The 17,067-nt window shown below is 34.8% G+C and overlaps 1 protein-coding gene across 1 annotated transcript in view; it reads left to right on the forward strand.

The window, feature by feature from the left end:
* Positions 1-1,119: 1,119 nt before the first annotated feature.
* The window catches only part of LOC108682425 (KH domain-containing, RNA-binding, signal transduction-associated protein 3), a 58,058-nt gene continuing 42,110 nt past the window's right edge, over positions 1,120-17,067 (forward strand). The window contains exon 1 of the mRNA XM_018171585.2: positions 1,120-1,538. Coding sequence (XP_018027074.1) covers positions 1,205-1,538 — 334 coding nt within the window. The 5' untranslated portion in view covers positions 1,120-1,204. The remainder of the gene's footprint in view (positions 1,539-17,067) is intronic.

Here is a 17,067-nt window from a genome sequence, read left to right on the forward strand (position 1 = left end):
AATGATGTTCTCAAATTTTTGGGCAAAATTAGACTTTATATCAATAATACGATTTGTTTATACCAAAACTCTGAAAAAATCAAAATCATTCGTTTCATATCATATGAAACATTAAACGTACAATCCATTACAAGTATCCTATGGGTGTATTTTCAGTCACTTTATTATTTTCGAAGCTGAAATGAAGAAAGATCTTATTTTTTAATAATGCAACACTCATGCGTAGTCTGTGCCGCATTTACTGTTTTCAGTATATTATTTCATCAAATTTGTGACACAGTCGTTTATATTTACTAGCTGCAATTGTTATCATAAAAATAATAGCTAATAAACTTGGCTGTCTATTCGTGCGAAACGAAGGTATGTATCTTATGGGTGTATTTTCTTTCGCTTTATTATTTTCGAATCTGAAATGAGGAAAGATCTTATTTTTAATAATGACCCACTCGTGCGTAGTCTGTGCCGCATTTACTATTTTCAGTATTTAATATCATCAAATTTATGACACAGTCGTTTATATTTACTAGCTGCAATTGTTATCATAAAAATAATAGCTAATAAACTTGGCTGTCTATTCGTGCGAGTCTTCGCATTATAGACAATAACCACAAAAACCCCTAAGGGATCGTAACATAATAAAAAAAGGCTTCTCCCCGTTGTTCTGCAAGAGATCTGCGAGCGTCGCATTTGCCATGCCATTATTCAAGCGCATCGCGTTGTTCTTGTGCATACAAGGGCTGCGGTGCCATTAATTCCACCCTGGACGAGTCAAGATCAGGGTTCTGGAACCCGACTCATGATCCATCGATCATGAGTAGGGTCCATTAATTAGTCAATTGCATATACTTTTATTATTCTTGAAATTATTATATTAAATTGGTTATGACTTGAGATTTGTACCAATTTCTGAGACTTGGAGTGATTTTTTTTTAATTTCGTGTCATGTTTTTTATTCACATTTTTCGTATGTTGGCACACTTTGAGAAAATGTCACCCGAATTTAAATTCATCGTTAATTATCAGAAAAGTAATCATTGCGTAATCAAGAAAACCGTCGGGTATTGTTATCGTAATTTTATTTCATTTTCAAAATTCTTGTTCCAACAGATATGTTGTGAATACTTATAAGAACACATGAATTTGTATCCATGAATTTTGGACCTACACTAGCCTTGCTCCCTCTGACCCGTCCCCTTCAAGGCAGATGATAATGACTGGCCTGGTGGCGAACTCTACAGTTCATAAAGTCAAAGCCAGGAAACAAGAAGATTTTGTGGACAAAAGTGAGAGTGAAATTACCCCAGCATTTTCTTGTGTAGCCGATCAAACTCTAGTCGATATCAGTGCACTTGGGCAGGACGATAGGAGTTTAAGTGATAACATAGATAACTGTGTCAACATGAATAACCATAGCAACAGTAGTAGTAGTGTCAACATCAACGGTGCCAACAGTAGCTTGAACAACGGCGTTGTCAACAGCAATGCTATCAACAATGGAGCAAGCTGTGCCCGGGAAGTCAACGGACAGAAATCAACAGGTAAGTCCGTAAGAATTGAACATGCATATCATTAACTTTTCAACAAAAATGTTGTATTTGCTCATCATTAAGGAAGAAATATCTTAACGTTGCTTAAAACTAAATGCCAAAAAATATTATTTCTTATTAAATGAAGAAGTTCACCCTGTAGCATATTTGAAAGCATAATAATATGAAATAAAACAATATTTTAAAACAATTTTGACAAAGTACAGTTCTCACCAAGATTATAATATACCATTCTTCATTTGAAAATCTTTTTTCGCTTTGTATTCTGTATATGCAAACATTAAAAATATTATTAAAATCCATCATTATTATGATGGATATTAATAATATTTTATTAATGCGAAATGTGTATCCAAAACACATTACCGTACTACAAATATTAAAAACTCCTGATGATTTCCTGCAATGCCGGTGTCATTAAAAAATATATTGAAAGAATTAATTCAGAATAAACAGCAAGCATCTGCAGATTTTTATCATTAACTTGCGCTGTCAACTTCCATTGCAAAATGGAGGGTATATAAATAATTTGCTTCCCGATAAATTCTCACTTCAACATCAACTAATCAATTTCATAACTAATTGACAGGTTGATTTCAGGCTTCAGAGAAAAAAATAAGAAGTCATGTGTTAGCGTCGGCAGACTGCCGGTAGTTGAAATGCATGTCGTATGGATTTTGCCAATGGTCAATTACTTCTGCATTTTAGAAATACTTTGCTGCAATTTATTATGAGAGTTTATCGCAAAATTTTCTCTATTCTTTGATATTAGGTTTTGTAATTGTACACTGACAAAGAATGAACTGATATTCAAGGAATGAATGTAATTAAATTTCAATGGCTGTACTTTTGCTGAAATTTATTTCTGAAATATTTACTAATCAGTCGAAGCGTTCCTGCGCGCTTTGTAGTAAGGGATCGCGATAGGACTTCAAATTTGTTATTCTACTTTTGAATCACTTCAGATGTGACATTGTGTGTGGTTATTAGATATCATAGTGTCCCATGATTCCATTATAGAATTGTGGATGTGTTAATGCGTCATAAATAGTTGTTAGCATAATGTGTTAGTCCTAAGCATGTAACTTCAACCGTGTTCATATAGTTGTCATGAATTTTATTCTATATATTCCTCATTTATATAGTAATCCCTTTAATATTCTGCTTTCGTTGGTAAATTTTTCGTTGGTTTAGCAAAAAAAAAAAAAAACGCAACCGTTCTAGTTCTAAATCAAAGAAAACACATGGTCTATATATTTGTATTTGTTGTTTATTTATTATTGTTGTTTTTTATTTATTATTTTTGTTCCTCCTATAATTATCATCATTGGTTTAATATATGAAAACCGAAAGATTTGCTTATTTATTCATTGAATGCTCGCCAAAATGTAAAAACGAAAACTGAAGTGAAATATTGGTCATGAAAAGTCAGGGCGAAAAGCTCCATACGAACTTTTTGCACCATTTATTGTTTCCGATTTATTCGTGAAAACCGACTAGCGTTGTGAAGCAAATGGTTTTTTAGTATTTTTTCAAGGCATTCTAGTGTTTGGCTTGACGAGAGGTCGTATGATGCTTTTGAACTGTGAAGGCGGAAATTCTCTTCGGTCGGTTACCGCATATCCGAGCGCGATTGCCCATTTGCGCTTGAAATTGAAATCAGTGAGGAAGATTGAACGTCTTATGGTCGTTGAAATGCAACGTGTTGAAGCTCCACAGGGAGCAAGATATCTGCACCTAATATTCTGTTCGGTAAATGGTCTTTTCTGTTCGGTAAATGGTCTTATCTGTTCGGTAAATGGTCTTATCTGTTCGGTAAATGGTCTTATGGTCTTATCTGTTCAGTAAATGGTCTTATATCTGTTCGGTAAATGGTCTAATCTGTTCGGTAAAGGGTCTTATCTGTTCGGTAAATGGTATTATATGTTCGGTAAATGGTATTATCTGTTCGGTAAATGGTCTTATCTGTTCGGTAAATGGTCTTATCTAATCGGTAAATGGTCTTATCTGTTCGGTAAATGGTCTTATCTGATTGGTAAATGGTCTTATCTGTTCGGTAAATGGTCTTATCTGTTCGGTAAATGGTCTTGTCTAATCGGTAAATGGTCTTATCTGTTCGGTAAATGGTATTATCTGATCGGTAAATGGTCTTATCCTTATCTGTTCGGTAAATGGTCTTATCTGCTCGGTAAATGGTCTTACCTGTTCGGTAAATGGTCATATCTAATCGGTAAATGGTCTTATCTGTTCGGTAAATGGTATTATCTGATCGGTAAATGGTCTTATCTGTTCGGTAAATGGTCTTATCTGTTCGGTAAATGGTCTTACTTGTAAAATGTTTTCCTAAAATCGTGTGAGTGTGATGGTAGAAAGTGCATGCACAATTCAGCTGATACAACAAACGTCAATGAAAATTTGTTTTAAAATGTTTTGTAAAAAAAGCAGCGACATTTTTTATAGAACAGGTGTCAATTAAAATTTGTTTTAAATGTTTTTCGTTTATTAACGTGGCCGATTATTTTAACAGCATTCACAACAAAGAGACATTCATTGTCTCCTTATTGAATAAAGATATAAAAAGACATTCACTGGACAATTAATTTATTTAGTCGTTTCCAAATGATGAACGACATTTTATGCGTCACCGGCAAAGATTATTGCTTAATAAATTTTAATCTTAATTCATTTTTGTTCCTGAACCAGAATCACTAGGAAAATATTGTTCACAGCGAAATTCTCTCGAAATTTTCAATTCCAACTCAGAGAGAAAAATTCTTGCATTGTGCTAATCCTGTTGCGTGTTTTTATCAAGGCTTGCGAGAACAAAGACACCGTAAATAAACTCTTAAAACTCAACTGCGTTAGCAAAAATCGTTGGGGACTGAAGACAAAATCTCCAGTATCTGTAACGAAAAAACCACTACGTCGAGGTATTTGCACGAACACGTTGATTATTTGGAATAATTGAGTTACTTGCAGTTCAATCTAGGTTTTTTTTTCTTAGACAATTTTGGCTTGTTGACTCAGGTTCAATTGCCTCGTTGTTTTCGAAACAAATCAATTGTAGAATTTCCAATTAAAAATTTTACAAAAAGTTTCATTTTAATTTGAAAAAAAAATCTAAAACCAACCACTGGCAATTGTGATAGCTCAACTTGAAGCATTCTACATTGTTACACAGTTTCTCGATATTAAAATTTGCGTATGTTGAAATGGAGAAAATGAGCTAATGTGCGGATAAATAATATAATCTTTTCAAATTTTGGACAGGGATAAACTGTCATTATCTGAAATTGTGAGTTGAACGTGTCATGAACGAATTTTTTTTAATTATTTTGACTCACCAAACCGTATGTCTAACATAAATTTGACTCGCCAAGTCGTATATCCATCATAAATAGACTTAGCCTAACGTTAAGTTCAAACTTGTTTTTGATGCACGCAAAGGTTTGCGTCGAGTGAGGCTCCTGATGAGCTTGAAATCAATTTAGCGCAGTAATTGCGTATCCAAGTTCATCAAACTGCGACAAACTGCGTGTCGACGAATCTTCATAGTTGACAGTGATGGCAGCAGCGCCAATTTGCGATCAAGCCCATAAAAAATGTTGCAAACTTCTGATATTGACACCAAACTTGATAACGATTCTAAAACTTCGCATTTTAGGGCATCAAATGACTACTAATGGCTAATTAAACTTGAATAAGGAGATAGATTTAAAACTCATGCGTGGATTTCAAAGCTTATGTATATTTGTGCTACTTGATTGTGAGAAGTAGGGTAAATGGACTACTAAATAGGCATTAAAGACGACCTCTACATTAGCATAAATTCACATGCCGATTTTTGTATTCTATGTTTCCATCACTGTAGAATTAACGCGTAGTATGATGTCAAAGGCTTCAATGATTGACTCTTTTATTCAACATTCCGCAAACGGTTTCTCAAAAAAAATTAGCATACAAATGAACAAACGTAAACTACACATACAAATATTATATTGATGCAATCGTGTATAACACATCAGTATTCCAATAGAAATATTCAACGAATAATTAGAAAATATACGAGATAAATAAATAGCCACTTACCAAACAGTGTGGACACCGTGCTTTTCTCACCAGTCGCAAGCCATGAATAGCGACACAAATTTTGATCTAAGTAGACCTTGCCTACAAATTTTAAAATTTCAATTATTTATATATAGTACCAAATATGCGACTGCAAGCATCTAAAATTGAACTAAAAATTCATATCGTAAATCTAGAAGTGTTTCATTTCTTATCGCTTCAAAAAAGTACTTGACAAAGGATTAACGATGTACTTCGCTGGGTGGGCCCATGACCAGGCCCACTAAAAAATCTTTGGTAAATCTGGAGGGAAGTTAAGGCTTAGACGCGCGTTTTGAAGCGCTATAACACTTAAGGCAGAAGCACGACGTTCGCTTCACGCTGTTCTAAAGAGCTCTCGGCCATAAGAACTGACGTTAGTCACACACGCCGGTTCCCCGAGACCTTCAATGGACCTGAACCAGTAACAGATTTTTTAGTCGCTCGGAAGCAGGATATTTTTCTCGCTCGGCTGCTGGGTCGCGTTATGCATAATACAAAACACCATCAGTGCTCTTGGGAGCCAAGCCAGCCAATAAATACATTCTGAACAAGATGAATCATATCTGAGAAACAGCGGTAGGCAACCGCCCGTGGTGAAATGTACTGCATCTATACATTTGGATAAAACCACGCTCTTGCTTTTAACGCAGTAAAAGCAAGGTTATTCCACAAGTTAAATAAAATTTGAGTAGAAATCGCTGTTTTTTGTAGTAATGCAAAAACGCCTCTGCACCGTGTTCCCAGCAATTTCCATCAATAAAGCCTTAATTGAGCATTTTGTAGATATTGAGTTAAAAATGTTCGGAAGAAATTTTTCTCAAACATGCATGTGTTAGCGTTACGCTATGTCATTGAAAGTTTCCTCAGCCTGAACGAAAAAAAATTATTGCAGTGTCGCAACTTGTAAACAAATTTAATACCCACAGCCCCTCTCTTTTTATCGTTTATCACTCGAATTTTGACCTTCTTGACGAGTTTACAATTTAGTTTGACAGGCAAAATTTAATAATCCCTATTGCACCACGTTTGAATTCGAATTTAATTTTCCTTAAAGAATAACTTACCGGCAATGCATCTTTGACATTATCAGACAAACATTCAGATCATTATAAAAGGTTAGACGATGATTATGATACAAATTACTTTAACCTAGCGAGCATGTTATCTAAAATATCATTGAGAAAGACGTTTCGACGACATGCATGAGCACAGAACGAACATCTCTTCAGCAGAGCCCTATCGGCTGACATTGTAATAAAGTAGATCGAAAACTTCATACTACTGGCATTTAGACCTCGAAGATCAAGCGCGACCAGCTCTCACAGGGGCGTTAAATTTTTTGTAGCCTTCAGTGCAGCTGCTAGATCCCGACCAGCGTTTTGTAAGATTTTAACTCCAATGTCAGGGTAAGTCATTGCTTGTGATAATTTTGGAATTTAAAGGTATTGTGAAATACAGTGGAATTTGTGAGCATATAATTGGGTTGTCGTGATTAGGTATTTAGAATGAATAGAATAGAAATGTCGGTACTGAAGAAATAGCCCCATGGACTGCTGCCGATTCTTGTACTTTTCGTGACTTGATTCCACAAGGGATCATGCCTTTGGAACCCGATCTTTCCATAACTGACGATTGATTGAGATAGCGGCTGGACTTTTTGCCTGGTCCGTAATTTGCTAGGCATTTTACGACTGAACATATGTTCTGCATAGCTTCGTCTTGTCTGTTCTTGAACGCGTTCATATTCGGAGCGTCAACGATGTCATCAGGGAGGCTGTTCCACATGTCGGTGACTCGAAGCGAGAAGAAATGCTGTCGCATGGATGTGTTACAACGCAGTTTTTTTAGTTTATGGCCGCGCCCCCTGTGTTGGTTCTTGTTTAAAATTCCAGTAATACTTCCGGGACCTTGTATAAACCGTGGGTATACTTCTATACTCCAATTAGGTCACCACGCTGACTTCGATTTATTCTTTTTTTTTTATTATTTTTAGGACCATGCGCTTATCTCGCAAGTTCCAGCTCAAGCCTTCTCCACGCATCCCAGTACTTAATTCGGGCCTTTTCCTTCGGCATTTGATTTGTAAATTATTAGTTCTCTATTTCCGATTTGTTTCTTTCATTGTTTGCCTTTTATTGAAATATAGTAAAATTATCTGTTATGACATGCCAATGGCGTTTCGGATCCCGTGCAGCCGAAGCCTTGCTAATTAAGCCAATAAAGAAGCGGCATATAGTTTCCGGTCATTGGCAGGCGCGTTAAGAAAACCGTCCAAACTTTTGAGGTGACGCGACTAGTCATTCCGAACACCTGAGGCTAGTTTGTCACAGACATGTTGCATATTACGATATTTTAATTACATCATATAAATTTTTAAACAAAACCAAAAATCGTCTTGTTTTATACCAGGAGAGAAATTTACCTACATAACAGTAGAGATGTAATGAACCAAATATTTTTTATATATAAATCGACCTTTACATTTTCCTATTTATTGGATAGCATCATACAATATACTACCTCTTAAAGACGGTGTAAATAGAAGCATCAAGTCTCATCAAAATATGAACGAAATAATTGCTGTGCCTGATAAGAAAAATATTCCCAGCAGGAGGTAAAATATTTTTTCTTAGAAATAATTACTAATTGGCTATGCAAGGCGTAAATTAACAGCGATGAAAAAAAATTACAACTTTTCTAGTGCAAGAAGAAAAATATTTGTTCTGGAAGAAATGATGTAGTTTGGATACATAATTAAGTTGTGCAGGCTTGGACCTTAAAGTGACAATGACATTAGACATCAGAGATGAAGTTCGGCTTTAGTCAGCGACAGACTTTTGAATTAATGACTAATTAGCGTGTGCGTAGCGATAAATATTTTATCGCAGTTTCATTTGAATTGCAGTGCGTGAATTAAATTTAGATTACCGGAATTTATTCATGGTGAGGAAGAAATGTTTTTTCGAGGGCGATGAAAATAAATAATAAAGTTATATTCATGGATGTTGGCTTCGCTAAACGTTGGTGTAGCTTTTTGGTGTTTTGTTTGATTGTTCGAGAAATGATACGGGCACATACCTTACAGGGAGAATTTAATTTGCTTCCAGTAAGCTGGAGAATACAGATGTTTCAAATAATATATAATAAAAACGTATAATATAACCATGCCCTAAATTCTAAACTGCGCGTTTATGAAAAATTTCTCTACATTCGCAGAAAACATTCAGCTGAAAGTGCGTATAATATATTTTCTTGATATACAAAGAGCTGGTTAATCGGTTTTAATTCACATTTGAGATATTTCCTCACTACTCTCAAATGTAAATTATCACCGATAATCAATAAATAATAATCGATAAGCTATCTTGCTCAAAGGCAACCCCAATAAGCACATTCAACTGGGCGATAATAAATCCTCGTACATATTTACGCCCGTGTAATTTTTCAAGGATGTGGAATAGTGCTGTGTTTATACATCTTTGTTATCTAATACATGCATTTTACATGCACTGCAACAACACGAACTGGGGTTTAAGCCAGATAAAATGCCTAATTGTTGACGTACAATTCCAGTTCAATTCTATGCAAGAGGAGCGTGCAGCGCTGCATGCCAACGCTGCACAATGCAAAGAACATCGCTGACGTGTCTGAGAGTTCAATTATTAGTCTGAGTTTGTTATATTATTATTAGTCTGAGTGTTCAATTATTATTAATTCAATTATATATTAAGGCTCAAGCTCGTCGTTGAGTGCGTAGTTCATATTGATTCTGAAAGTAATATGCCATCAAATAGCATATAAGCGATAAATCTTGTAACGTCAAGTTGTTGAAGATAAAAACCTTTCTCCATGTTATTTGAAATAATCCATCAGAATTAATACATTAATGTGTCGAAGTTTCTCCCGGTATGTTTGTACGATTTGTATTTTTCATGTCGATAAATTTAAGTTGTTGAAGATAAAAACCTTTCTCCATGTTATTTGAAATAATCCATCAGAATTAATACATTAATGTGTCAAAATTTATCCCGGTCGGTATATACGATTAGTATTTTTCTTGTCGATAAATTTCCTCACAAATTTTTCCTTTTACCGCGGTTGAACTTATCAGCGATTTTTCGTGTTATCTGCTCTGTGTTTTTTTAGAAGAATTTAAGGGTTTGAGCTTTCATGAAATAAAACTGGCGCTGACCCTACAAAGAAAAGAACTTCCTGCTATGAGTCCCGATAAAACTACGAGCTCCGATTAACCTGTGAGTTTAGATAAGGCAACGGAACTTTGGAAGTCTGCTTACTCTTGAATGAAATCAAAGCCAAATTAAGTTTACATTTATTAGTCAGAATTTGGCTAAAATTTCTGAAAGTTCTCTTCATCGTTTGCTACTTTATTTTTTATGCATTGTATAAATTCAAATTAAAATTTTTTAATTTTGAACACATTTTTTGTATACACAGGCTGCAATCATGATAGCATTTTCACTACAATATCTATGAGATTTCAATGTGAATGTTATACCGCGTGTCCAATGTTATAAAAAAACCTTGCTCTCCAAATTGTATAACATATTGACGGAACAACCTGATATAAAATCTCATAATTATGTATACCTAAGGCATAAACTCGCATATCAAAGAAAGCTCGTATTTGCGCAGTGGAGTGCCATCACATTCTGCATACATGGCTGGCGTGCTATGTCTCGCTGGACGTACCAGGAAACGCTTCCACCGGTTATGGAAATATCGCTGCAGATGCAGTGACAGAGAACAAATAAATGTATGGAGGAATGTTCTTGCAGATCCTAGGAACGAAACGTGCTTTAATAATCGGTTTGGATGATTTCTAAAGGAAAATAAAATATGAGGTACTCGTAACTAAATCACTAATGAGCCGTCTTGTTCCTCCGGCGGCAAATATCAACAAGAAATCATACGAACTCGAAATGCCAGCGACGAGCAGATTAAAAACCATAAAGATGCTGGTATGCATACATTAGGGTTATGCCTATTTCGTGTAGGACAACTCTAGTTCATTCTGCAATAAATGATAAACCAATAAGGCATAGCTCATGTCAACGGAGAAGAGGAGTGTAAATAACTACAATAAAAGAAAAGGGAAAATTACATCTCCTTTATTATATGGTATTTTGATAGTTACTACGGGATACTTCGTTATGATGATCACTATATAAAGCCAGCTGCGTACACAAGCTTTTGTTAAATGTTCCTCCCTGAAATGAATTACGGGTACAGACCTTTAATTGTTCAGCTATAATAATAATCGTTAGAAAGCTAACACGATAATTTTGCGTCGAGCTCCAGCACATGCTTTTAAGTCACTATTTTAAGATATATGTACCGTTCCCGAGAGATACTATATAACTTTTTTATTCCAGCCACGAATTATGGCACCTGAAGGCTAACTGCATTTGGTGTTCAAAGTGAAAGGCTCTACTTACGTTGAAGTATTTCATGGCCATAGAACTATGCTGGGCAAGAGAAGGCAACATCGACCAGTGTCACTTCGGTGCTCCTAGATTATTGCTTCAAAAATGTTCAAGTCAAACGTCCATTCGGATCCAACTGTTTGCGAAAGTTTAACAGTTTAATGATCACAGTAAAAGACAAGCTTTTTTCGTGCTGAATTTTGCAGGACCGAATTTTTTCAGCTAGAAATGAATGGAAATAATTATTATAGCCAGCCAAGAGTTGTTAATTTTCAATTCCATTCGTTCTATGTTCGCTTAAGTATTGAAAAAGTAAACGCTTATGCATACCTATTTATTCGTTCGAGAAGAATGGCTTTAATTCACTAAAAGGCGTTCATTTTCTTGAAAATATATGTCCAGAATTTTCTGACGAACAGTTTATATAAATTTGCCTGTTAAAAAAAACACGTTTGCCGGAATCTCTATACCGGATTGAGAATACAAGCCGGACGTTTGCCGGAAGGGCCCTTGTTAGACCAGAAAATTTGGTTTTTAAGTTATTTTGACTGTCCGTTGATGAAATACTCACTAATGTATATTTATAACTCACAGTTATGTCATATTCAATTATGTTATTTATATTATATTGCCAGAATAATTTTAGATATTGTTGTTGTTGTTGTCGATAAGAAAAAAGAGATGGCAAGAGAAGTAAAATTTAATTCTCTTCATTGATTATGTTTCCCTGATCCTTACCGCTGACATTTTAAAATAATTTAAGAACTACTTTCGTCGCGTGCTGAGTTTTCTTTGTCGGAGGAGAAAGGAGATTGTCTATTTGCTGTTGACGTTCGGTCCACAGCCACAATTTTAGTTAGGGCCGTAAGCCACTTTAGTCCAAGGACCACGTACGATTACAAAAATAACATTGAAAATAATAACAGCAAATTTATATATAATAATCGTTTAATTATATTATAGAAAATATCATTGACATTTTCAGCAAATGATCTAAAATAAATTATTCGCTTTGACCCGCTAAAGATGATTTTAAATCTACATGTAAGATCTTATCATTACCACCAAGCCAAGCAATATTCAGAAAGAAGTTCTTTTCGAAATGTTGATCTGATTTTCCTCTGCCTCCAAATGTCAGCAGATGAAATGATATTACAAATTCCCAATGTTCCATTTCCTGTTTTAAGCCTTAAGATTTGAAGAACTTTTTTGAAAAATCAGCGAAAAGAAGTAATTGAACTCTTTTATTCGATGACGTTGCCCACGTTGCCGCTACCAGCAACCCTGATGATTGTTAAGTATTTTGAAAGCATGAGTTATTCTACAAATATTAAATTTTTAATGTCCAATGTCGAAATAAAAGCCCAACCTCAAACAAAGTAATAATTTAGTTCAAAAAGTGCTAATGTTATGTTAAAGTTCTGAATAAAAGCGAGGATTGATCAGCCAAATACAGCACAACAGTGTCATTTTCTATGAAAAAGTATCGGCATTGACTAGTAAATCCGTTAACTCTTTTGACTATTCCAATTTCCTCGAGTAATCTTATTAGAAAAATATTAAAACCTTATCCAGTAATTGATGGATAAATAAAGTATCTCCTTCACGTCGATGTCGATCGCGTCCGTATCACAAATCGACGTTCCATTTTCCACATTTTGAAAGCTAAGAAAGTCCTCGCAGCGTATGTGAGCTCCACGATTTTTGCAAGTACATGTTATGTCATATTCAATTATGTTATTTATATTATATTGCCAGAATAATTTTAGAGATTGTTGTTGTGATAAGAAAAAAGAGACGCCAAGAGAAGTAAAATTCAATTCTCTTCATTGATTTGTGTTTCCCCGATCCTTACCGCTGACATTTTTAAAATATTAAGAACTACTTTCGTCGCGTGCCGAGTTTTCTTTGTCGGAGGAGAAAGGAGATTGTCTATTTGCTGTTGACGTTTGGTCCACAGCCCCAATTCTAGTTAGGATCGTAAGCCACTTTAGGTCCAAGGACCAGGTACAATTACAAAAATAACATTGGAAATAATAACAGCAAATTGGTACATAATAATTGTTTAATTATATTATAGAAAACATCATTGATATTTTCAGCAAATGAACTAAAATAAATTCCGTATCACAAATCGACCGTATCACAAATCGACGTTCCATTTTCCACATTTTGAAAGCTAAGAAAGTCCTCGCAGCGTATGTGAGCTCCACGATTTTTGCAAGTACATGTTTCAGAATTCTGTTCATGCTTTTGCTGAAATTAGTTGATGCCGCAGTTTTCAGTCAGTGCGCGAATAGCCATTTCGAAGGCACAAGCGTTATAGGGCTTAAGCTATCTGTAGTGGCAGCCATCGAAACGCTCTCAGTACTGAATAGAAAAGATGCATTTGTAAACATCAGTCAACATGAAATATTATTGACAACTTTAAATTGGAAGTTAAAATACTTTTGCAGAAAGTTAATAGATTAACCTATGCATATAGTCAGTCTTAATGCAGAATTGAAGTACGATTATCTTGCGTATTGTATGATAAACAAGTGTAATAACATCGCCAGTTAAGAGACTTTAAAGTAGTACGTCTCTGTTACTTTCCCTTCTTTTCTACATAAATTTTTAGTGAATTTTTAAGACAGTTTTCATCAAACAATTAGCAAACATTCACCCAAAAAATATAATTACTAACGCATTTGAGCAACTGAAGGAAAACTGTTGGCCAGCTGAAAAATATGACATAAAAATTTTGCACAATTCGGTAACACGATGCAGCTGTAACATGAATATTAAATACATTCTACTACCTGAACAAATTCAGAGAAGTTACTTGCAAACAATAATTTTTCTGCGAAAACAGAAAAACTATGTTGAAATTTAGAGTAACAATTTTTGTTGCTGTATATTATTATTGTCGTTGTAAAAACATGTGACACTGATGTTAGAATTTAGTAAATGAGAACTAATTTAACAATATTTTTTGAAGTATTTCTATCATGGAATGTAACTGTAATGATCTTTCGTGCCGAGGTTAAATAATGATCTCGAGTTAACACAACTAATTTAATATTAATGAAAAGTGAACACCCAAATTAAGAACATCGAACAAGTTAACGTGAACATATGGGCATCGTTATAGGGTACAGAACTCTTCTTTCATATGCTAGGGCACAGCACTGTAGATGTTCCTCACAACACAGCAACAAATTATATAAACATAACACTGAATCTTCTTGATAGCCTCTTGTGATCTTCTATCCGGGTTAACTTCTCCCTACATGAACAAAATCAAATTTACAATTAGTCGGGTTATTCCCTACTAGATATCTCACATAGTAGCAACACACCAAATAAATACAATATTGATAAATATCGACAGTTACACATACCTCTGCAGTTGTCTGAATTCACAAACTAGTCCTTGCTTTGGTCCCACAACAAGTCAGCTCTGAATTCTTACACTGCTACGGGATCATCAACACCTTAACTTATTCTACGTCCCACACATTAGTTACTTTTGTTCTTATTCTCTCTCCGTTTCCCAAAGTACACCTGAATATTCAGCTAAGATCCCTACAGTAACCATGTTTTATTTGTTATGAAAGTTCGAAAGCTAAATATTTCTTTTCTTATACAAGACTCCAGTTTTAAAATTGAGGCGCACACCGCAGCGGAAATCGAATGCTATTTAGCGTTGACGCATCGTGCATCCAAGTCAGACGGGGACTGATGCGGGAAAAGAAATTTCTGTTTGTAGGAATTTCTCTTTGTTTTCATTCTTGAAGAAAAATCAAAATATCGTTGCTTAGTATGGGATGCTTGAACGAAATTTCTGAACAGCGTGTAAACAAATTCTCGTCTGAGCTTTGCATCTGAGACACTTGACCACTTTGAAAAATTAAAACTTACTGTGCTTCAATACCGCGAACCAAGCATTTTTACCTTAGTATAGCCGTTTGCTGTTACAGAACACACAATGCGAGATCGAGATTTCGTATAAATCAAACACGACAGCTTATTTTCTCTAAACTGACATGCATTTAGCAGTTATAGGCAATTTTATACCTCAATCTAATACTTTACTTCATGCGTCAGTAAATATTACTTTCAAAATCAATATGAACTACGCACTCAACGACGAGCTTGAGCCTTTCCAAGCGAGTAGCTGAGTAAGCTCAGTGTAAGCTAGCAAGTACGACGCTAAGTCGCTTACCTTAGAAGCTCATGGCCGGCCTTGGCTGCTAACTACCGACAAACAATTTCAGTCAATTTTCAATGAATATAATGCAGATTCTAGCAACAAACGGAATTGCAGAATGAGATTATGGCTCATCCTAGGACCAAGAGTAATGTTGGTTATATTGACTGTTAACAACTCGTTCCAGATCACCTTAGCTCAATTAAAGCTAATAACATTTAATTCAAATTTATTCTCTTCTAATTTCTAAATTGAAATGAAATCAAGAATGAATAGTGACGAAAGGACTTGACGTAAAACTAGAAGACTTCGGATGAGGGAGAGGAACGTAACTAAAACTGTGGTTTTAGCGCTTTAATATGGCGAATTTTTAATGACCATGAACCCATGTTGAAGTAATGTTATTTTTATGTTAATGTTAATGTGTTAACTTTTATGTTAATGCATCTAAATTCGGTTCATCGTGACTGCATAATAAGTTACTAGTTTTATAATGAGCATCCAAGCACAACCCAAGCGTCCCGTTTCCAATGTACGCTGGTTAGTTGGGAACATCCATTAAGTTTGTATGCACTACATGAAATACAGAGTTTTGAGAAAATTTTCCAGAATATTCTGGCATATTCTGTATGGCCAGAAATACAGAGTTTTGATAAAATATTCGGAAGCTTTTACACTACCTAATTATCAGCGATTTCTTCATTATATCTTGCTCTTTTTAACAACTATTGAAGAGAAAAAAATTATTTCTTCATGTCCTATTTTTCGAACACTTGCATTGTAAGCAATAGCCTTCTGAATGTTAGTCAAGCATTACGAATGCAGTTCGTTTGAAATTATAGCACGCTTCTGAATTAATGACGTGTAATGAGCGAATGTCAAAAGACGAATGCCTGTTCATGATGACAACATCGCGTGATGACTTGGATATCAAACGTTTTCAAGCGTCGCATTTGACTTGCGGTTGATGACACGTGTTTGGATTATGCATAAGCTGGTCGTAGTGCGTTGATATGAACCTTTAGTTGAGTGCCATGACACTAACGTTACATATACCTACATAAAATTATTATCCCAGTTGTGTTTGCTGCAAAAATAACAAATCAGTGCGGCTATTCAGCCTTAATCATATCTTGCATACTTGAATAATGATTAGGGACTCAAATTAGCTGATTAGCTGATCTCATTAGCTCTCATTACTTGAATAATGATTAGGGATTAACTCATCATTAGCTGAATAAACGAGGATCAATTATAAGGATTTTTACGCAATAATGCTAAAATATTAAGAATGAATTTACATGAAAATATGCGGGAGAATTTTTTCATTCAATACTTTCACAGCTGATCCAGGCTGATTAATTTAACTTTTAAACAAATGCATCACGACTTTTTAAAGTAAAATATAACTTCCACGTAACTATACGCGTGCATAATTTGCCAAACTTGAACCATTGTTAATGAGAAAAGAAGAAATCATTTGTTGATAATGGAAATTACTTTAATTTATGAAATGAATAAACATCAAGAGACTCCACAAAGTTGTGATAGTTTCTTACATGATTAATATTTAACGCAGTCGTTTTTATTATTCCTGTTTATTGTTATTATTATTATATTGTATTTATATAATTAGGCTTTGATTTGTGAAACATCGACTGAAGACATAAAAATGTAAGATCCAAATAGAAGAGCCGTTAATTTGGCTTCATTGCACCAGTCAAATAAGAGTATAATTAGTATAATTTTGCTTGGTAATTTGCTGTCATATCTG

Source organism: Hyalella azteca, unplaced genomic scaffold, assembly GCF_000764305.2.
Source record: "Hyalella azteca isolate HAZT.00-mixed unplaced genomic scaffold, Hazt_2.0.2 contig11354, whole genome shotgun sequence".
Lineage (NCBI taxonomy): Eukaryota > Metazoa > Arthropoda > Malacostraca > Amphipoda > Hyalellidae > Hyalella > Hyalella azteca.